At 46.0% G+C, this 23334-nt stretch overlaps 1 protein-coding gene across 9 annotated transcripts in view; it reads left to right on the top strand.

The window, feature by feature from the left end:
* The window catches only part of LRRFIP1 (LRR binding FLII interacting protein 1), a 106084-nt gene that overhangs the window by 34315 nt on the left and 48435 nt on the right, over positions 1 to 23334 (top strand). For all 9 annotated transcript variants that reach the window (XM_054515323.1, XM_054515324.1, XM_036387281.1 and 6 more), the window contains exons 2-5: positions 11909 to 11995; positions 18624 to 18641; positions 21916 to 21963; positions 23217 to 23261. In XM_054515323.1, coding sequence (XP_054371298.1) covers positions 11909 to 11995; positions 18624 to 18641; positions 21916 to 21963; positions 23217 to 23261 — 198 coding nt within the window. The remainder of the gene's footprint in view (positions 1 to 11908; positions 11996 to 18623; positions 18642 to 21915; positions 21964 to 23216; positions 23262 to 23334) is intronic.

Here is a 23334-nt window from a genome sequence, read left to right on the forward strand (position 1 = left end):
TTCTGAAGCTGAAATAGTCTGGCTTTAATATATTCAATGTTGGTTTTTGGATTTTTTTTTACTACTTTTACTACTACTACTTTTGTTAAGGTTTGGATTGAAGCTTTTGAGATGGTATTTCGTGTTTAGGTTTAAATGTTTATTTTATTTATGTTATAGTTTTATAGGTAGTGAGTTTTGTAGTATTTTACTAACAAGGCACAAAATGAGTAATTATCTTTTGTTGTAAGGTTTTTTAAGGTTAAACTATCTAATTAAGAAATGACACTTAAATTATTTTTACTTTTAATTCAATAACTAATGACTCGAAGCCCGCAATGCAGATTTTCTTTGTCTAATTACAAAATACTACTTAAATCATGAAGAAAAAGTAAGAAGAAGGATTAGGTTTTTTTTAAGACTTCTGTTTTGTTTAATGTATTTTATTATATTCTAAAACTTTATATTATACATATAGACATATGGGATATTATACATAGAGACACATATGTCTATATAGGCATATATATTATACATATAGACATTTATATCTATTGTACATATAGACATATATTATACATATACTATATTATGTAGTTTTATTTAAACTCTATAGTATATAGTTTCATTTAAGCTATATACTTGTAATAATAATATAAACTATATAATCGTAATAATAATATAAAACATATACTTGTAATTCTGGTCTTATTAATTAATTTTGGAAGGTTTTTCATGGCCTTAGGTTAAATATAGTATTTTTTTTTTTGTATGTTTGGGTTTTAAGTTTCAAATTCTCAGCCTCTGGGGTTCTAACAGTTCAATATCCAACTGCTGATGGCATCACTGTTTTGAGGCTGAATGACAAATGTGCCATAGACTCCCCATGAGCCTCCCAGCTTCCCTGCTGGAGCATGACTCAGTCTGACCTGTGCCTGATCCAGCAGTTTCCTTCCTCCTCCTCCTCCTCCCTCCAGGCCGCCGTGCAGCCTGGCCAGAAGATAATCTGTTGATCCTGGCAGGGGATTGTGGTGCTGAAAACCGGGCATTGTTTTCCTAAGGAGCACTTGGCTGCGTGTGCTGGAGCCCAGCGCCTCGGTGGTGGCTACAAGGAGGTTTTGTTCCCGGGGCCAGCTGGGCTCCAGGCGTGCCAGGATGGCCCAGCAGGCAGGGATGATGGAGTGATGAGGCACAGATGTCACTTTTCCTGTCCCTCTGACCTCCTCGGGTGGCTGTCACTCCAGAGGTTTCTGTTGGCTTTCTTCAGCATTCGAGGAACAACATTGTGAGCAACCAAATATTTCTTCTAATATAAAGTATTTTTTTGCTTTTTTTCCCACAAAACAAGACTTTCTTTCTCTGTTCCCACTGTTTGGAAAGCCAAGACTGAATAAGACACTGACAGACATTACCAAAATTCCAAGAATCATAGAATCATTTGGGTTGGGAAAGATCAAATCCAACCAATAATCCAACACTGGCAAATCCACCAACAGTGATACCACTTGAAGAGAATGCAGGAAATGCACAACGGAATTTCATTTTTATAGCTATAAATGATATCATCTGAGATCTATATGGTGGTGATGGATAGTGTTGGGAAGTGACTGAAGAATTAATTAATGTTGGCTGTATTGCTGAAGAATTAATACTGAGGTGGGCTAAGCTGGAGCCAGAGTGCTCTAAGGTGCAGGTTTCTTTCAGTTTTTAAAATGTCTTCAAAGGTTTTGACCACTTTATTCCTACTTGCATGCCTCTTAACCTGCCCATAACATGCCTTAAAGACAAAATAAAAATCATTTGAGTGTGAGCTGTGCTGGGGGCCAAATTCCTTGGAATTTGAGTTATCAGTGATATTCACATGCCTGGAGGCTGACTGGGTGATCTTTCCCTCTTGCTTTTGACACAGCTCCTCAGTTGTTGGTTGTTAAGAGTAAAGTGCAGTTCTGGCAAGCTGATTTTTAGGATTTGGGCCAGCATTTGGTGAGGATTGCCTTGTTCTGAGTGCAGGCATGCATGTTGTGTGTGTGTGTGTTTGCAAAGGAGAGGCGTGTTCCCCACGGGGAGATAAGGAGTCTGTGTCACTGGAATCAGAGCTGCTGTCCTAACTGCAGTAAACTTCCTTTTTACTCTCTGCTTAGACATACCCAGCTCACAGTTATCCCACCAGATTTCTGGAAGTGTCAGCTGACTCTTTTTTCCCCCTTCTAAGTCTCCCATTACCTGTTTTTCTTCAACTCAGTTTAGCATTGTAGTACGTGCAGTGCATAAATGGGGACATCCTTCCTGCTTAGATATGTCCTGGACTTAATGTCACTCTTCCACAGCATCCTATTTCACATGGGAAATGCATGGACACAAGAACAGTGTGCTGAATAAATAAATAAATAAATATCAATTTTAGAGGATGCTGCTGTTTTTCTGAATAGGAGAGAGCTATAATGAAATAGACACTACTTTTGAGGGGATTTGTCAGGACCTGATTGGAATTTCGAGCCTCCTTTTACATAAAACCAATTATAAAATGCTGAAGTGTGTGTTCAGAGCACTGCCAGCTCTGTATTGCTGAAAAATGGAAGTTTGCTGGCATTAAAAAGACCTCTTGATCCTTCAGTTCCTACCCAGCAGGTCTGTAGTACAGCTATTTGTTTGAATTTATCCCAGGGTATGTATGAAGTGCTTCCTCAAGTAAACCCAGTAAAACCAAACATCTTGGCTTGGAAAGTAAATAGGAAAAGGTGTGTGTGAGTGGGGGGGGGGGGGTAATTTATATTTTCAGTGTATTTTCCAAGTGACACTGCAAAACCTGTAGAGATTTGCCAGTGAATGTAAGGGGAGGTTAATTCTTGTTAACCTAGAACCAGAACAAATTGTCTGTTTCAAGCTAAGATGAAGATATTTGTCACGCTGAGCTGTTCTGATGGCTCAGATTTATACAGTTAACATCACTCCCCTTCTCTGTTAAAATGTCTCATTTAAGGCAATATGGATTTTTCCTGAAGAATTGACTCCAGTGCCTGGTCCTGGCTGCCTTGGGGTGAGCTGCCATTGTGCAGAAGTGCCTTCTTTAGAGCTGAGCAGAAAACATTTCTGGAAGCCCCAAATCATGCTTTTACCTGCACCAAAACTGGATACTGAGCAGCCTCTGGGAATTAGGGCATGACTCCTCTTGGATTTAGGGCTGTTCACAAAAGACAGACCTGCTGGAGGATGAAGTGAGAGTCTGTCAAATGAAGATTTAAATTATAGATGCTTCACAGGAACATAGAGTATTTATTAGTTTCTTTATGCATGTGCTGGAGTGGATTTGAGACAGTTTAGATTTGGAGTGGATTTGAGACAGATTAGATTTATTTTGTTAAAGCAAAGTTGGGGCATTTACCTGGTAAAGGGGTTAAAAATAACTTGTAGGCTCAACTGGTGGCTTTGGAGTTTAGTGAAAGATGTGACTTTGGAGATCTTACTGCAGCCTTCCAGTACTTAAAGAAATTGTTATAGAAATGACAGAGACTTTTGACAAAGTGTATGGGAGTGACACAGAGGAATGGCTTCACAATGACAGAGGGCAGGGTTAGATGGGATATTGGGAAGGAATTCTGAGGCCCACAGAAGCTGTGGCTGCCCCTGGATCCCTGGAAGTGTCCAAGGCCAGGCTGGATGGGGCTTGGAGCAGCCTGGGACAGTGGGAGGTGTCCCTGCCCGTGGCAAAGGGTGGGACTGGATGGGCTTTAAGGTCCTTTCCAACCCAAACCATTCTGCAGTTCTATGATTCACATAAAACCAGCCTATTTTACAATTGTAAAGCTTCACCTGACCTAAGCAGGGTTTCTCCCAGGGGCAGGGTGCAACTTAGACCATCCCTAATCCCTCTTATTTAAAGGAAGCATGACTGGCCTTCCCAGGGACATGGCTTGGGTCCAGGCACTGCCAAGTTATCGCCCCCAAATGTAAAACAGTGCCAGCGCTTCCAAATGAGCTAAAATACAGTCAGCAGCATGGCAGGGTGTGCTGTGCCAGCCTGAGCAGCCAGATTCCTTGTGCTGGGCAGGCAGCTCATGGAAAAACTGAGCTCAGCCGCTGGGTGGAGGCTTTGCTGGGCTCCTGACCGGGAAGGAGGGCGCAGGCTGAGTTGCTAAGGAGCAACCTGTTTGGCTGGCCCTGGAGAATCCCGTGCCAGGAAGAGATGACTCCCCGAGTGCTCTGCTGTCGCTGCTGAGGAATGGCAGTGGGTAAAACGAGCTCTTGAGGCTTCGCAGCTCTCCCGGCCCCCGGGCGTTTCTCCCTGGCCTTTGGGAGGGGAGGGATGGGTGTGCGAGCTTCAGGTGAAGTCAAGGGGAATCGAGAGATGCTTTGGGTGAAATCTGGCGGAATCAACAGGTGGCATTAACCTCCGTGGAGCCAGGATATCTGCTCTGACCGTGTCTCCAGTTGTTCTTGGGGTATCGTTCCGTTTAGTGCCACTTAAAGCCATTTGTGCCCTCTAATCCTTCTGTGCCTTCGGCTCATCTACCTCATCACCTTTCGAAATGCAGGGTGTCCTTTTTTTGGCCAGCCGCTATTCCCGATTGCTCTTCTGCAGTGCCGTCAGACTTCAATCACACGTTTTGAAATTTTTTTCCCATTATTCCATTTCTGAAAGATTAAAACCAACACCAGCGTGGATGGCTCGTTTTAAGCTCGGCTCTACACAAGGCAATCCTCAGCCCCGATATAATTGCAGCAATTAGCAGCGGTGGGGCGGTTTGTTTGTGCCATGCAAAGGCCGCCCGGCGTGAACAGGAATATACATTTATAAGCATGGATGTGCAGCCCGGAGGGAGGGCGGGCGTGCGCCGAGCTCTTGGGATGCTCTGTTTATCCTCCTCGGGGACACAAAGGAGGCGAGGAGGCGCTTTCCGTGGGGGTTCCGGAGCGATGCTCGGCAGGTGCGTAGGTGTGTGTGTGTCTGTGCGTGTGTTTGCTCTCCCTCGCTGCTGTCCCGGCCGCCGAGCGCCGCTCCCCGCCCGCTCCCCGCTCCGCCCCCGGGCCGGGCGCGTCCGGGCGGGCCCCGCCGGGGACAGACGGCGGCAGCGGGAGCCATGGACGCGGCTGCCGAGTGCCTCAGCCCGGCTGCCCAGCAGCAGGTAAGGCCGGGGGGCTGCGGGGGAGCTCGGGCAGCGCCGCCGGGACAGCTCCGTGTGGTGCCCGGGAGCGGCCGGCGCGCAGCGCGGGGGCTTGGCCCGGGATCGCTTCGCACAATCGCTGAGCAGAACGTGAGCTGTGAGCTCTGAGCTGCTCCGGGAGCCGTCGTGCCAGCGGAACCTGGGAAATGATTGCTGGGTAAAGTGTGGCAGCAGCCCCGTGGGATCATCAGGTGGCCGCGGGTGGGTCGGGCATCCCTGGACACGAGCTGTCACTCGGGCTCACCGCTGTCACTGCGAGGGGGACAGGAGCTGTCAGACCAGCCCGGAATGGGCTGTCGGGGTATTAGAAGGGCATCCCTATGGTTACGTGTAGGCTAAGGTTCATTAGCCTGCTGCCTCTGAATAGTAATTTGCATTTAAGAGAAAGGTGAGGGGTAAAGCAGGATGTGGACTGACCGAACCCTATGTGATTCACGGGTTCATTACCATATGAGTAAGTGGTGCAAAGTGTTGTATGTATTTATAACTCATATGCAAAAAAAATGTCAGATGAATACGCTGCTTTGACCTCTTAAACATAGTCCCTCTTGTTTCCATGCTAAATAGTCACCACTCACCTGGTGAGCTCCTGGAACTCCTGGATTAGGTCACATGCTGCTGAAATGGAGACGGGAAAAACATTGCCATGGGTTAGCACTGGCTCTACCCGGTAGCTAAGCTGGTCAGCTGTGTTACAGGAATATTGCAAATCAGGTGTTGCTTGTCCAAACAGACTTTAAATTATGTAGGAGGGCAAGGAACCTTATCAGGTTTTTGACTGATGCAGTGTGACTTGGCTAAACAGATGAACAGTCCTATAATATTTGAGGAAGAGGATACAGAATACTGGAATGGGACAGCATCCATCAGGAAAAATTATGTTGGCCTCAAAAATGACTGGCTGGCTGTGTGTTAAGCATGTTGGCAAGAGGTTTAAAACAGCCTGAGAATAGTTATTGCAGCAATGCCCAGCAGTGGCTGCTTACAGGGAGCAGGTGTAATTTAGTCAGGCAGACTTGTGTTTTAAGGTTTCTCTGGCAGTGGGATCAGAGAGCTTTTCTGGGTATGGTTTGGTGCTGGCAAGCTAACACTTCAATCCTCCACGACAAATATGACACTGGCTTTGATTACTAGTCTTAGAAGCAGGTAATTTGGAGTGCACTGGAATTGAGGGGTGCTTTGTATAGCTGGAAAACTCTTACACATGTAACTATGTGGCAAGTCAACATAGTCATTTGTCACCGCTCAGAAAAGCAGCGTAACTTCCTGCCTTTGTTGGCTGTGTCTTGGGGCTGCCAGGCGAACAATGAAGCCCTGGCTGTTCCAGGAGGGAAAGGCTCTGAGAATGCACACCTTCAGGATGTGTGTGTGTGTGTCACTGGCCTCTACCTTAGCAGCTCACCTCAATAATTCTCTCATCGTGCGATGATGACAGCGCAGCTTCCCCGGCGCGCGCGCGGGGCCAGGAAGCCGCGGCTTCCGTCACCATTGTGCTCCATCCCCGCCACGGGCCACAGCCAGGCCTGGTCCCCACCAGTGGGGTTTGAAAAGGGGCTCTGTGGGGTAGGGGTCTCTCCACAGCAGCTGCACATGCCGTGCTCCCACTTCTGCAGGCAGCAGAAGATGCTTCTCACCCTTTCCAGCTGACACCCAATACCTGGTTTGGTGTTTTTTTCACATGTCGTTGTGCTCCTGTTAGAACCTGCTCAGTTCTTCCCTCTTCAGATCTAAACATACTGAACTCCTTAAGCCAGGGTAAAGATTTGCTGCTGCACAGGGCTGGGGTTTTATTTTCAGGCTGAGTGACCCTTAATCTGGAGTGTCAAGTGCTGAGCAAGTAGCCCAGCAAAAGCAAGGAGCATTCTGCAGTTCAACAGTGCATTTCTTTCAGGGCTTGGTGACTGTAAATCATTCTGAGCAACTGCAATAAAAACCCAAGAATTCAGTGTGTATATTTGTAGCATTTGAGCGAGTCCCATAAATTAGGGTGATGATTTTTCAGCTGGTGCCCAGTTCTGTGTTCATCTCAGCAGTCTGGTTGCCATCTCCTCTCGTTTTGCCCATGGGGCCTTACAGAAACCTCTGATGAAGTTTGGGTTTTTTTTGGTATGACATGCTCAGTAGGGCTGAAGCTGCCAGTTCTTCTTGTCAGATGAGCAATATTTCATAAAAGGGAAGTTGCAAAAGCTTTGTAATGAGTGCAATTAGGCTTTGTATTTTTATTCTTCTGTTTTTGACAGTGATCTGTCACTTTTGATTGAGGCCTGTATTGCTTGCTGAGTCACTGATGAATTTTAGATGATTTTAAGAAGTCAAGGGGACTTCTTCAGTCTTAGTGATTTCTAATTTCTTTTTTTTTTAATCTTTCATTCCTTGAATAGTTATTTATGCCTTAGGCAGCCTAAAGAACAGCTTTTAGTAAGCTGAATTTCAGAAGCATGTGAATTTTTGGGTGGTTTTCTAATGTTAAGCAGTGTCTCTTGCAGGCTGCAGTGTGTCTCTGCTACTGCCCTTCGAGGTGACTCGGCTCTGTCAAGTGCTTGGGCTGGACAAAGACCAAAGTCAGCCAGGCAAAGCCTGTTTTGGTTTAGTCAGCACAGAGAGAGAAATGTAAAGTTAGCGTTGCTGCTTGCAGGCTGTGCAAGAAATCAAGGTATTTATAGCACAGAGCAGAGTCCAAGAGGCTCAGAGAGTGTGGTCTGACAAACCCCGATGCGTTCCATCACGCCCGTGCTGCTGAGGAAGAGGCCCACAGTAAATCTGACACTCCTCTGTGTGTGTCTGAAAGTCTGGCCTGTGTTTTTATTCTTACATCTCCTAAAGGTTCACAGCTTGAGCAGCTGGGGCTGTTCTGGGTGTCCATGCCCTGTGCCGTGCTGGGGGGCACCCACTGTACCCGAGCTGGGCTTTGGCACAGGAAAACCTGCGTGCAACTGGCTCCCACCCTCACTGCAGGATTTGTTAGGCTTGCTACCAGCCTTTGGTTTGACTTTGATAACCTCTTGCCCAGTGAGATGTGGGCTCCTCCCTGTCCTGGTGGATTTACCTCCTCTGAGCTCACAGGTGACACCAGCTTCATCGCCAATGCCACCTACAGAGTATTAAAAAACAATTCATTCTGAGTTAAGTAATTCCATCCACCAAAGCATGCTAGAAGTGAGATTATGAAGGCCACAGGTTGACCATTTGATGGTTGGCCTGGCTATAGCATGATGCTATTTCTGTTGAGCTGGAGAGAACCCTCCAAGACTTGTGGGTAGCCTCACATACTGAAGGCTTTTTTTCCTCCTCTTTGCATATTTCCTGTCCCCCCCCTTCCCTCATTTTGCTGTGGGCTCAAAAACCCTTTAGGGAAGGATGGCCTGTTTCTTACAAACCCTCCTTTGTCCAGCACAAATGAGCTGGTGTTTGGTCAGGAACCACGGTGAAAATAACTGTGTAATCATCTAAATGGCACCCAGACATCCCTGAGAACGTGCTTGAAAATATTCCTTAGTGCTTGATGCAGCCCTAAAGGGACAGCAGCCTTCTGACAGAGAAGTTGGAGTTACTAAGGAGCCAAGAGCATGATTTGGTGGGGACTTATTCCTTTACTCCATGAGGATGGTCAGGCAGGGGAACAGGAGCCTGGAGAGGCTGCAGAGCCACCAAACTCAGAGGTTTTCAGGAGCCATCTGGAGCAAGCCCTAAGCAGTGTGATCTGAATGTGATGCTGACCCTCCTTTGGGCAGGAGGGTGGACTGGAGACCTCCTGAGGTCCCTTCCAGCCCAAACAATTCTGTAATTATTTGTTTCGATGTGATGAAAATGAGTTGCTTTAAAATATGAGTGTTCAGGATGGAATAACACTTGATGACTTCTTACAAAGGTACCAGTCTGTGATGACCACAGGTTTTTAGCTTAAAGTTCAAGAACCCAGGATACAGTTTCTGTTTTTTTTTATTTAAAGATACTTAAGGCTGATGTGGTCATGGAAAGAAAAAGTTCATAAATAAACAATATGCTTGTTCTAGGATGTAAGCCATTGTTAGTCAAAGCTGCTGAGTGAAAATGTTTTTTTATTCTTACAAGATTTGCAGGTTGGCTTTAAATGGGCAGCTGGAGGGCTGCAAAGATGAAATAGAATAAAGTAGAGATGCACCATGGATTGGCACTAAAAGCAGAATTATATCCTAAGAAATGACACACAAAATGTGTGGTTTTGCACAAGGTAAAATTCATTTAACTTCCTGCAGTTGGTATCTGTAATTTAGAAACTGACAAGCCTCATTCTCAGGAAGGTCTGAAAAAAACTGGCTAAATTTTAAAATTATTTTTCAAGTTCCTTCATTTCATATTGTATTGTGCTTGCTTCTGGGAGAATATATAATTCTGCAACATAGCTAGCAAATGTGTAAGTCCTTTGGCCCTTATCATACAAGGAAAACAAGGGTAAATATGTATCATTTGAATTATATCTGAATTTTCCATATATGCACCTAGTTCTGATGTGAAAGCTCAGCTGGTTATTGAAATTCATGAGGATGACAGCTACAATCATGTTAACATCCAAATAATCTTTTTCTATTGGGAGGAAGGTTGGGGATACACAGCCTGTATTTTTGGTGTGTTTTGCTTATGGAGACTTTAGGGCCCATTGTTTTCCATAAGGTAAAACCAGTTTGTGCTGGTGTTATTCCTCACCTCTGTCAGGTGGGGTTTGCCACTGTTTATTTAAATAAACAGAAGTGTTTATTTTTGAATAAACAGGAGGGATCACATCAAGTCAATACCAGGCTTATTTCCAGAGCTGTGATTTCGTGCCTTCAGCACACTTTTCAGGGCATGTTTGGATACTGGGTGTCATCAGCAATTCCAAACACTGCAGGCGGGTCAGGGCACTGCCTGCCAGGGATTCACCCAGGCTTTGCCCAGCAGCAGGGCTGGGGCTTTCTTTTCCTGCACAGACTGCTTCAGGTTGGGAGGTGTTGTTGAAAACACATTTGGGGATTCATGCCTGCACCCAGAGCCTGCTGTCACCTGGCTCTGTAAGTAACAGGTTATGGCAGGGGATGGTTTTGGGTGCAGGTGTGGAGGGTCTGCTCCTGCTACGAGTGTCTGTCCATGGCAGAGCCACTTACCTCGAAATTCAGGCAAAGAACTCAAGGGAGAGCAGCTCTGTGCAAAGCCAGCCCTGTGCTCTTTCTGCCATGGGCTTTTTAAAAATTCTCTGAGAAGGCTTGTTTCCTTTCTAGAAGTCATTTTTCACTGGGACCTCTGGAGTCCCAGTGCAATCCCCTGGGTCACCTAGAGCAGGTGACACTGAAACATGTCCAGATGGGTTTGGGATGCCTCCAGAGAGGGAGACTCCACCGCTGCCCTGGGCAGCTGTTCCATGCTCTGCCACCCTCAGTGAACAGAAGTTCTCTCTCGTGCTGAGGTGGAACTTCTTGTGGTTCAGTTTATGGCCATTGCTCCTCATCCTGCCACTAAGAAGAGTCTGTCACCACCCTCTTGGTGGTCTTTGGGATATTTGTATGGATTTGTATGGATTGATGAGATCCCCTCTTGGTCTCCTCCAAGGTTTTAAGATCTACATCATCACAAGGCTCCTGGTCCTCCCGTGCATCACCTTGTGCTTGATTTTCAGATTTTCATCAGCCCTTTTCTGTTAACTGCAAGTTTCAACCATCATTCTCCCTTTTTTGGCATTTTTCCCCCATGTTTGGTTTGTGCTTTTGAAGGCTGTGACCCTTTCCCCTGGGTTTGAGTGGTGACTGCACTTACAGAAGGGAAAAGAAATTACACCTTTCTCTTTTTTGGTGGTTTTCCTTCTGTTTAGAAGCACTACTGAAAACACCAGTGTTTTGATTTCTCTGTGTGCTTGACCTTGCTGTTATGGTGGATTTTCCTGTCAATTTGGATGCTGTACTTAACAGTGAAAGGTTTCAGAAGCAGAGGAGTTGGGTGTAACACCAGGGTGACTGGCTGTGAGCTGTGCCTTTGGCTCCCTGCTGAGCTGTTCTGAGCTGCTCACCGTTGTGCTGTACCAAGCCTGAGCTAATTTTACTTTTTCCTCTCTAAGATCTACTGGCTTTGCCTGGGATTTAAAGCAGAATATTAAAAATGTTACTCTGTATGATGTTCCATCACTTTCAACTGGGCTGAAGTGAGGAAGCACTGTAGATCTCTTGAGAGGTCTGTTCTTGTTCTTGGCAGAATTCCATTCCAGCGAGGTTTGGACTGGAATATGGAATTTTGGAGATTTATAATGGAGCTAGTGCATTTTCTCTCCATAATTTCAGCCTTAGCTGTGCATACTGAACTCCAGTGTTTACCCAAATCCTGTGCCCAGGTATGTGTGCACAGTGTCAGTGGTTAGGAAAAATGGCACATAATATGTTTGTTGTTGGTCAAATTAATTCATCAATAAAAAATAATCCACACTGCAGGGGGGGCGGGAAACCAACAAAACAACCCAAAACAAAAAGAGCAAAACCTGCCTTTCTTAAATAAATCAACCTGCTTCCTCTCCAGCCACACAAATAATAATTAAAGATCTCTTTTAAACACAAGGGTGCTCAGGGAGGGTAGTGCCTGCACGGGGGTGTTACGATAACAAGTTAGGGAAGGCAGGGCCATTACCTGCAATAGGGAATTAACTCCTACAGATGTGTTTACAGCCTTGCCCAGTCAGACCTCCCCATTCCCTGCCCTGCTTCCAGAGCTTGTTCCCCGTTGGGTTGCCCAGCTTTGATCTCATCCCATCCCTGTGTTCCCCTTCCCAGGCTGAAGCCAGACTCGCGGCGAAGCGAGCGGCGCGGGCGGAGGCGCGGGAGATCCGGATGAAAGAGCTGGAGAGGCAGCAGAAGGAGGTAAGGCCGGGGCTCTGGGGGTGCCTGGGTTGTATCCAGGGAGGAGGATGTTCAGGGATCCTGGAACAGAGGGCTTGTCTGTGTTTTGTTGAAATAGTCTGCGTGGAGCTAATGTAGATCATAGAAAACCTGGAAAAAACGCGGATCGTGGCAAGGATTTTATCTCGGTGAAGCTGGCATAATTATTCACAGAAAATCCTGGTGGTTAGTAATTCTTGTTTAATGTTAAACTTTGAAGTATGCAGCTTCCTTGTGGAGGTGGTGGATTCTTATCACTTTGTTAGAAATCCAATGAATATGGAAGATTCCTGGCCCTCTGTGTAACTCCAGTGGGAAGTTGTTCTGCTTCCTGCTATGAAGCTGGTGCCCTCCCCAGGTTTGTAAAAAGGATGGGCTGCTCCTGGCAGGGGCAAGGGTAGAAGCTGCACTTGTAGGCAAAGCATTACCTACCTGGTGAACTGAACCAGAAGCTCTCAAAAGTTGTGCTTGGTGATGTGCATTCAGTGAAACGGCAGAGTGGCTGCAAGAGGGACAACAGTAATCACAATTTAGTTTTTTCAGTAGATTTTGGAAGGAGAGAGAAAAAGTAGGGAGTCTGGGGGCAAGGTCTGGGAATACATACTAGGAATTTATGTGGGACGGGAAGAAAGGGAAATGGCTTCACTCTGACAGAGGGCAGAGTTGGATTGGATATTAGGAAAAACATCTTCCCTGTGAGGGTGGGCAGGTCCTGGCACGGGGTGCCCATGGAAGCTGTGGCTGCTCCTGGATCCCTGGAAGTGCCCAAGGCCAGGCTGGATGGGGCTTGGAGCACCCTGGGATTGTGGAAGGTGTCCCTGCCCATAGCAGGGGGTGGAATTGGATGGTTTTAAGGTCCCTTCCAACCCAGGCCATTCTGTAACTCAGTGGTCCTACATTTGCTTTAGGGTGCAGAGCAGGATCTGGTTGAGCTTTGGAGCAGTGAATCAGGAGGTGGCAGCAGGATGTGGCTCAGGATGTGACAGCAGAGCAGTGCCAGTGCAGGCTGCAGCAGCCAGCCCACAGAGAAGCTCCTGGGCAGGCTGCCCACGCTCAGCTTCTGGTGAGGCAGGTCTGGATGTGTCTCAGCTCCCTTGCTGCAAGCACAGAGCTTGGGGAAGGTGGGAGCCTTCTCCTGCTGCAGTTGCTGCTTTCTGAAGGATGTTTCTTGCAGCCTAGCCCAGCCTGGGAAGTGCTGTCACTGCTGAGCTGGCAGCTGGGGTGGGGGGACTTGGGAGCAGCCGTGGGAGGGCTGTGCTAAACAGGCACCACGTGTTTTGTTTGGGTAGCAAAGTAAATAGGGGTGTCCTGGCAGCTGACACCATCTAATTTACAGGTGACTTAATGAATCTGATGACCCCTTTGCAGATTAAAAGCTGATGCTACAAAGGGTGTCTTGGTAAACTGAAATTTAGGTGTGAAAACTAAAGCTCCTGCAATTAAGGGCTTGTCATCTGAAAACCTGTGAAAGCTTTTTATAGATAGAAATTGGGTAGGGCAGGATGTCCCTCTGAAATACCACAGTCATTGAAAGCTCAGCCAGATACCCATCACAATCTGCTTAGTAACTCACTGGCACAAATGACACATTTAATTAATATTTGCACGCTTGGGTATTCTGTAACTTTTGGAAATAGTTTAATCTTAGCCCCCAGATGCCAGGTAGACATGTTAAGGATACCTGCAGGAAGTTTTTCATTGCCACAAGTGTCTTGCAGGTATAATAAAACATAAATACAGAAAATCCCAAGCAGTGATCAACACAAGATATTTGGCACCTACCCCTTCCTTGGAGGGGAACCTGCTGTGACACTGGGATCTGTACACCTGGTTCTCTGCCATCTTCATTTCCCTTTGCAAACTTTTCAGAAACATAAGGAGCGCTTTTCCACTGCTGCCATGTTAAATAACCAGAAGTTAAAGCACTTGCTTTACTACTTCAGAAGGCTTTTTAGAGCCCTAACTCCCTTCTGGGAGTTAAAAAGCAATAAATGAATTTATTGCGTGTGCGTGTAGTCTTTCATGCTTTAAGCCGTGTGCATGCCCTGGCAGGCTTCTTGTGGAGCATGGATTACTTGGAAATATATTTACACTGCTGGTCTGAGTTAAAAGTTTCCAGGTGCTACCATTACAGGCTATAACTATGGCAGTGAAAGAAAGTGTTTTAATGATTTGGGTTTGGAAACTGGCTCCTCTCCTGCCCACCACCTCATATTTATGACATTTCTCAATCTTGCACTTCATTTCCCTCATTTTAAAGTAATTGGGTGACTTTTGCATGAAGAGTCTACACATAGGATTGAGAAATTGTGCAGTAGGAATAGCTGGGCTTCTGGCAGAGAGCTCTCAGTTGCAGGGGGAGATGTGGGAAAGTTCTTGTGGGAGACTGCTCTGCGGTGGGGCAGGATTGCAGGTGTGCTCCAGAGGCAGCATCATCTGCTCACCTGGCACCTCCTCGTGCCAGGCAGCACAAAGAAGGGTAACTGTGCCAGTGGTTTGGCTGTTTTGGTTTGCTTTCTTTGTTGTTTTTTTGTGTTTTTTTTCTCCAGGGAAGGGAAGCTAAAGAGGAGAAGGTGACCACAAGTTTCTAGGGAAGTATAAGCTGGGTACATGAAAAGTGTTTTCTGAAGTCGAAGAAAAAAGTGAGCACAAGAATTGTGACCTGATCACAGAATTCCAGCGTGTGTTAAGTTGAAAGGGCCTTAAAATTTAACTTGTTCCACCCTCTGCCATGGGCAGGGACACCTCCACTAGCCCAGGTTGCTCTGTCCAACCAGGTCTTGGACATTTCCAGGGGTCCAGGGGCAGCCACAGCTTCTCTGGGCACCCTGTGCCAGGGCCTGCCCACCCTCACAGGGAAGAATTCCTTCCCAATATCCAATGTCAGCAGTGGGAAGCCATTCCCCCTTGTCCTGTCACTCCAGTCCCTTTGTGTTCCACCATCTTTCCTGTTGGATGGGGCTCCTGTTGGAGGAACATTCCCAATTCCCCCAGCCTCTTCCCACAGCAGAGCTGTCCCATCCCTCTGATCATCCTGGTGCTTCCTCCAGCAGCTCTGCAGGTGGGGTCTCACCTGAGCCATGCAGAGGGGCAGAATTCGCCCCTTTCCTGCTGCCCACACTGTGGGATCAGCCCAGGACATGGGGAGTCCCTCTGAAGATAAGGGTGTTGATCACTCCTGAATCACAGAGATGTGAATCAATTTCTGTATTTATTAGAGGATGTATTCTTGGTGATGAGGCTTTAGGAAAGGCACAGGTCTGACAAGTGTTACAGCTTGAATGCTTCTGACTTCTCATTCAGAGCTGCTTTGTTGTTGTTACCCACCAAAAATGTAAATAATTAATCTGGAGGTCTGGTTAAATTCTCTGGTTTGCTTCCACACATCAGTGAGTGCAGGACAGCTCTCATTGCCAGGGCCTTTCTGAGCTGGAAGGATAATTAAAATATGTGGTATTTCCTCCTTTCCCTGGTTTCCCAGCACTGGTGGGAGTCAGAGCAGTGATGGGTCCTGGTTTACCATACCATGCTGCCATGCTTTTGAAACACTTGGTTTCCAGCTGCAGAGTCTGAGGCCAGTCCTTTGGCTTGTACTGTTGAGATGTGCCTGGTCCTGAGACAAATTCCTGTGTGCATTCAGGTATTTATTGTTAATTCAGGCAGAACAGCAAGCCAGGAGTGGGCAGCCCAGTTTTTCTGAGTAACAATTTGTTAATTCTCAGGGGCTACAAGGTAAAATTGGAGGAAGAATTTTTTTTTTTCCTGTGCATTTATTTTTTCTGTCAGAAGTTTGACCTGAAATGTATTAAACCCTTTTTTTTCCCAAGCCATATTTAACAGTAACAGTTTTGAGACACGTGAAAGCTGCAGCAGTAGGGCTAATTGCAGAGAATGCTTTCTGTAGGAGTGCTTTCTGTGTGTTCTGCTGGCAAGGCTTTAAATGTCTCTTCAAGGGCTGACACTTGGAGACCACAGTGCAAGCTGATATTAGTGCCTGAAGTGAAAAGAGACTGATCTCCTCCCACTCCTTAATCGGTGGGATGAGATTCTTCCCTGCCAGTTCACACAGCAGATGAGCCTGTACTTCTGGTTCAAGGCAAGTGCGCTGTGCTCGTCTCCTGCCTTCATTTGCAGCACTTGCTTTAAGGGCACAGCATGAAACTTGCCTTGGCTGTTTTGTAAATTCCTTCCTTACCTCACTTGCACATATTTTTCCCCCTTTGGATTCATATTTCTTTGGAATAAAATGTGCCACCAATGCTTTCTAGTAAAAAAAAAAAAAAAAGGGAAAAGCAGATTCTTGTGGCTTGAATGGGGAGGGGTGAGACTGGCTATGAAACTTGGTGCTTACATAAGCAAGGAAGAAATGAAGGAGGTTTATGGTGGTTCATCTGTGTCTTACACACTCACTGTGAAGATGCCCAGGAAATTTTGAAGAGGGATGATGTAGATGATGTTTTTAGCAGACTCTTCTGCCACCATCTAACACTGGCTTTTTCTGTCCAGTTTTAAACCTACTTCTATGAAAAATTTTATTTTTGTGGGCAACCTCCTTTGATGAGGAAATCAGGAAAGCTGTCTGCTGTTAATACTGTGGATGAAACACATTTGGGTTTTTTGGTCATACCCTAATGACCTACCCATACAGAAAACTGTGTACCCTAATACAGGAAAGTGCTCTTTAAAGCATTTGACTGCTTAGATGTGTATTGACTCTTTTTTGGGGGCACACATCTGCAACAGAGGTGATTGTTTAAAAGTGTATGTTTTTTCTAAAGAGGATAATGTCATTAGAGAATCCTAAAATGGCTTGGGTTTGAAAAACCCTCAAAAACCCCCTGATTCCAGCCTCCCTGCCATGGACAGGGACACCTTTCCCTCGTGCACTGCTGAGGGACCAGTCACTTCGGAGCAGAGCTGTAATGCCTGTTGGCTAATGGGTTCCTCCAAAACTCCAGGTTTTATAAAATGCTGGAATCGTTGAATGATGAATTTGGCTTTATCCCTGAGGCCTCCCCACCTCCCTCCACAGTGCCTGGCCTGAACAAGGGCCCCGTTGTTATCTTGTCCATTGGCAATTTGGGTCCTGGGCACGAGGCTCCTTGTGTGCCTTGCTTTGGACTCAGCAGGGAATGAATACCTGCTGTGCCAGGCCTGGAGCACTGGGCTTTGAAAAATAAGGATTCCATGGAGCTGCCTCCAGGAGTGGGTGAAAAAAAAAAAAAAACAGCATGGAAAAGTTAAAGCTTTGAGGTTAATCAGCTGTGTGGTAATTGCCACATTTGAACCTGTGGTGTTTGGCTCCTGTGTGTGTGGATGAAAGGCACTCTGAGTTGTGCCATGGAGAAGCCAGAAATTGGAATTGTGGTGCAGCCTTGGGGGACGGCCCACTTCCATTTTCCTCTCCATGGCTTTCTTAGGGAAAGGGAAGTGGGGTGGTTACTTGTGTGGTGGGAGTGCTGATTTTTAAATGGTCCTAATTTTCCCTCCTGTGCTTGCTGGAATGGGAATTAAAGCTGCTGAGGCATTAATCTGCGTTGTGCAGTCGTCCTTTGTGAAGGGGAACCTGATCAGGAGGGCAGGGATTGAGAGACATAAGCTTTGCTTCCCAGCACTGGGATCCAGGTTCCCATGAGGTATCCCTGAGAGCAGTGAATGCCAGGGATCCTCCAAATACCCCAAAATCTGGGAGACTTGACTGCCTTGCCCCCAGAGGCTTGTGCAGCCAGCCAGGTGGTTTGGAACAAGAAGGGTTCTTTGGGGTAACCAGCAACGTTTCTGGTTTCAGGAAAGATGTGAGAAAAAACCTGTTTTCTGTTTTCATGTGGATTCACAAAGCTCATCAGTCAAGGGCAGTTCTCCAAGAGCACAAAATTCAGGTGCAGTAGAGTGGCTGTAAAGGTTTTGTGTCTTATCAAAGTGCTCCAAGACTATGGAACAACAGTGTCAGCAGGGCACTTATTAAAGCCTGAAAATAGTGTGAGGCTCCGCAGAAACATTAAAAATTGACAGAACAACCTGCAGGGATCCTTTAAGGCTGTGCAAGGAATTTCCCAGGAATTTTCACACACTGGCACTGTGCTGTGCCCAGGTGAGAGGTGTGTGGGGTTGGTGCTTTTGTAACTGTGATTTATCCCTCAAGGACAAATTCTACCCTCCAAAGAGGAACAGTTGATCTGTAGTTAATGCTGTTTGCTTTTATTGTGCTGGTAGATACACAGCTCATCCCGGGTGAGTATTTGGGCATCCATTCCTGTTTTGGAGGCAAGGCTGGAAAAATGAGAGGTCCTGGCTCACAGCTGGGCTGGGCTCTGGCCTGGTGCAAAGCCTGGGGATAAAATGTCCCATGTGCACCCCAGAGCCTGGTGGGAATGGGAACAGGAATGCTGTGCCCTAGCCAGTCACATGGAGGAGGCCCACGATGCAAACACTGCTTTTGTCCTGCCTAAATCCACAGGGCTTCACTGTGCTCTTCTGTGTATTGATGTTCTGCTGTATTTTCTCTATAAATGCTGTTTTTTCCCTCCAGAAGGAGCTGTGGAGCATTGCAATGTACCCATCATTCATGCTAGCTTTGTTCCTTGTTTTTTTCCTCTCCCTTTCCCCCCAGATCTATCAGGTGCAGAAGGTAGGGCTTGCTCGCTTTCCTTCTTGTTTGCATGCCTTCTTCTTCCCACCCTGTGAGTCTTGCTACAGTTTCACAACCACACAGCCATTTAGGTGGCAAAAGACCTCCAAAATCCTCGAGTCCAACCTTGGAAATCCTCTGAAGAGTGGGAGATGCCCAGCAGGCTGCAAATTTCTGTGTAATTCTGCCCTCCCCTCCCATAATCTTGTGGGGTGGACAGTCAAGGGCAGTGGGGGAAGATGACCCATGCAAGGTGTCTGGTCAGGCACTTAATGTGATTTTTTTCTACAGCCTGTTTGGCAAAGGATAAGCAATAGCAGAGAAGTGACTTGGCAAAGCAGGGTCACAGGAGGGCACAGTGGCTCCCTGTGTCACCTCTGTTCATGTGCTGAAGGCCAAGAAAATCACTGGAGTGTTTCAGGCTGGGCAAGCATTTAACAGGTGCCAGCAGGAAGAATGACTTGCAGATGACTTTATTTGCACAAAGTCACTGAAGGAAATCAGGGATGCTGTGTTTGAATTCATAATCCTTGGGTAAATAAATGGTATGGCCTTCAACCCGCACATTAAACGTGATTTTATATTGTTTAATCCTCTGTCATCTCAGTTTAAAGTCATGATCTCTTCCCTCTTCCCAGTTTCCTTTCCACAATGATGGCAAAGAGGATGATAACAGTAGCTCTAACTGAGGTCACTTGCCATGTAGAAACAGAGATTTTGGGGTTTGTGTCGTGATGTCTGGCTGAAATAACAGCCAGACATCTGAAAAGAACTGAATATAACAGCCTGGCTGTTCTACACTTTCAGCATGTGAGCTGAGTGGCACCTAGAAACAGAAATAACTCCCAAGGATTTTTCCAGGGAGGGAGAAAGCACATTTTTCTTCAAGCCTGCCATTTTCTACCTTATTGAATATTTCTCTTTTTTTTTTTTTTTTTTCCTGAGTGTTTCTATTGCTTGCTGAGTGCTGAATGTCTCCCTAAACCACAGTGTGCTTGGTTTTGTTCTGGCACTCCAGCTGCCCTAACTGCATGTTTCAAAGCCTGACCCAGCCCTGCATGTGCTTCTTGGGAGTGCTGTTCTCCTCTTTGAGTGTGTATGTATATGAAAAGAGCTGCTCAAATCATGTGCTCTGGTATTTAATCCTGGCCCCATGAATTTGGCAACAAGTCCCTCTCACTCCTGGTTTTATTTCTGGAGTTGACTGCGCGCTGAGTGACTCAGTGTCTGCCCATGGATGGACAGGCTCCTTATTAATCTTCTTTATGGAAATTAATTTAACCTGCTGATGCAGAAGCAGCCCCCTGGGAGCCAAGGAGGTTGTTTACTGTTGGTGTCCTGACATGGATGAGGAGATAAGTGGGTTGTGCTCCCAACATCCCATGGTGAGTTTGTGAGTCCGGCAGTTTCGCTGGCACTCAGTGAGCGAATCGCATCTGGAATTCTCTCTCAGTGGTATTAACATCATTAATTATTGAATTGTAATATCACTTTTCGAGGTGGAAGGGAACCTGAGTCCAGCAAGGGCCTCTAACTGAAACCTGAATGAATGGAAAAGCAGCATTTCCTCCTTCAACCCATTGGAATCAGGCCCCTGGAGACAGAACAGAAGAGTTGGTGTAGAGGGAGAACTGAGAAAAGTGGCTGTGAGGGGTCAAAATACTTGAGAGCTCAAAAGCTGCCAGTTCAGTCCAGTATGACATGTGTTCTTTAAAAGATTATAAATTAAAATAGTCTCTGGCAGTCTCATTCATTAAGATTTTTCTTCAGGGGATGTTAAGCATGTAGCTGAGTAATTTGAAATGGAGAAGGAAAAGCCTGTAAGTGGAACCTAAACTGTGACATAGCAAGTCTTGTAAGGGCTGTTTCCTTATCTGCCTTTTGCAAGGCTGAATTCATAAACCAGTGTCAGACAGTGAGAGGGCATGAAAAGAAAGCAGCAAACCCTAAAAAAAATTACAATGTGTTTATGGATCCTTCCTATGCGTGAAAAAGGATTCTCCATTTTAATATTGTGTTTCAGTTTTTTAAATTGATGTCTAGTGTTAGAAAATGTTCTCAGTCTGTTAATGGCTAAAAAGCCTCTAATAAGGCTTTACCTGACCTGCTTTACTACAAAGCATATAATCTGTAGGTTCTCATCGTGTACTCAGCTCTGGGAGTTCATGGAATTCTCAGGGATCATTCTCAGGCTGAGATGTGCATGACAGTTACTTTTATAACAAGCTGGTGCATGGGTTATGAATCTGAAGTGGGAATAAAGTAATACAGCACTGAAGAATGTGCAGCTGTTTGGTTTGGTTTATCAGTAAATGGTGAATGAGGTTTTAAGGGTGAAAATAAAATTACATTAATACCATTGAGTGAGTGCTAAAACCAGAGTGCAATACAGAACAGGTTCCTGATTTTTTTAAAAATAATTTCCTAAGGTTTTGGCTGTTGATACTCCTGCTTCCTCAAGCCTGTAAGAAAGCTCTAAAATACATATTCTTCCTTAATTAAGTAGGATTGCCATTTGCCTATTGTTGCGCTTTAAGCCAGTGATTTTAATTCACACAGGAATCATTTTAATGGACACCATTAAAACCACAAAATTCCTGAGACCAGATTTGCAGGCTTCTTTGGGGAGGAATAAAAGTCTCATTAAACCTGTGGATCTTTGAACAACTTGCTGCCTGGGGGAAATTCAAGTTCATTGGGAAGTTCCCAGTGTTGTCTTGCCTGCACTGGTGGATCTTGTCCTCTTGTACCCTTGTTGGTGCTGCCACTGCGCTGAGGTGGGTCAAACGTAGGCAAAAAGCCTGGTGCTCTGAAAGGAGCTCTGTGGAGCTCTAATCCAGCAAATCAGGGTGCCCAGAGATGAGTTGTACCCAACTTGTCTGCCCAGTTTGACAGACCTTTACGGGAAACATGATTTGACAGCAATTTTCATCCTGGAAGTGTCCTGTGCTCGCCTCCCTTGTAATGAGTCTTGACTTAACTGGGTCAGGAATTCAAGACTCATTACTCTCCTTGCTCCTCTCCCCCAGCACAGGGGGTTTTGCAGTGCTGAGGGAGAGGAAGCTGCTGAGCACCTTGGTGATGCCCAATCTCCCCTTTCCCCTTTCCAGGCAGCTTTTTCCAGGCATTCACTCCGGTGCCACGCGGCACAGCTCTCACTGGCACAGTCATGTGGAGCTGTGTGGCTTGGCCAAGGCCTGGCAGTGCATGCCTAAATGTTCTGTGTCTGCTTTTCTCATCTAAATTCTGGTTTTTTTCCCTTTTCTGTCTGTAGAAATATTATGGGCTGGATACTAAGTGGGGAGACATCGAGCAATGGATGGTAGGACTTGATCAACGTAGCTCAACAACTTTTACGTGTGGCAGTTCTGTGTAGTTCATAGAGTTTGAGATCCCTCCAAGCAGGTATTTTCATCCACTGGGAGTGTGAGTTCCACTCCAAGCAATCCCACAGCCTTGCTTTTCCAACTGAAATGTGAGTTTTGATCAGCTTAAAACTGGCAAGGACTGGGTTCGAGCCATCTCTTTTTACAGACCTGTGTCCACGCTATCGTTGGAAGATTAGGTTAGGGTAAAAACCTGTTAAAGCCCCTTGGGATGCAGGGAGTAATTGTGCTCATTTTACTTTTTGTGGGTTTCATCACCACTTGAGTCTTCTTAAATCTGCCTTCAGGTAAATTGTGGGCAAGTTTTACTCATGCTGTTTCATTTCCCTTAGCACTTACTGGCCCAGGGAAATCCCTCAAAGGAATTATTACTGCCATGTGGCAATCCTCACTTTTTTCCAATAATACCCTGCTCTGGATTTTAGAATTTGCTAAAACCAGTGAATACGAGCTGCAGACTTGGCCACTAGCAACATCTGACTGTTTTAACACCCATGATAGGAGATGAAGTTGCTAATGGGCTGGAAGTCACTGGCTTCAAATGTGTTTCAACCCTAAGTTTATGAAGCCAGTTAGTAGCCATGCCAGCTGAAAGCTGTGGCCTTGCCCTGCAAAACTGAGTAGCGAACACTGGCAAAGGCAAAACTGAACAGCCAGCTTCCAGTGTGGAAGGTAACTTCCCAAATTCCCAATTCCTTGGTCTTTGATAATTAATCAGTAAATACTGGTCTGCATGGACCACCCACCCACCCCAGACTCACACTGGGGTCTCTTCAAATCCTTGCTGGATGAGCATAACTCCACCTTACTGGCAGTTCCCTTGCTTGGAAATCAGCTCACCTGTGACAATCTGTTGACTACAATATTAAAACTTTTTTTTTTTTTGCTGTTTTCTACTGCTGTTTTTAAATTCAGTGGCAAATCCATTTGTTAAAACCATCTTGTTGAAATGTAAAACATCTGATGGCGTTTCCAGTGTCACAGAGGCTGTGTAGCAGAGAGGAATTTTGGGGTCTCAGAGGAGGGAGGAAGGGTTTTTCTGCTTTGACAGGGTGTCACCTCCTGTTGTTTGGTTTAACTTTACTGGCTCCTAAGAGTGGCTGGAGTTCGGTGTGTGTTTCTGGAAGGCTCTGTTGCTGTGTCTGTCCCCTCAACACCTCCCTCTGTTTTCTCTCTGCTGCCTTGGTAGGAAGACAGTGAGCGTTATTCCCGTAGAGCCCGAAGAAATGCCTCGGTCAGTACCTGCTTTTGCTTTTTCTGTTCAGCCAGACATTTCAGATTAAGAAAACAGAACTGTATAAGTGTAC

Source organism: Molothrus ater, chromosome 7 (genome assembly GCF_012460135.2).
Source record: "Molothrus ater isolate BHLD 08-10-18 breed brown headed cowbird chromosome 7, BPBGC_Mater_1.1, whole genome shotgun sequence".
Lineage (NCBI taxonomy): Eukaryota > Metazoa > Chordata > Aves > Passeriformes > Icteridae > Molothrus > Molothrus ater.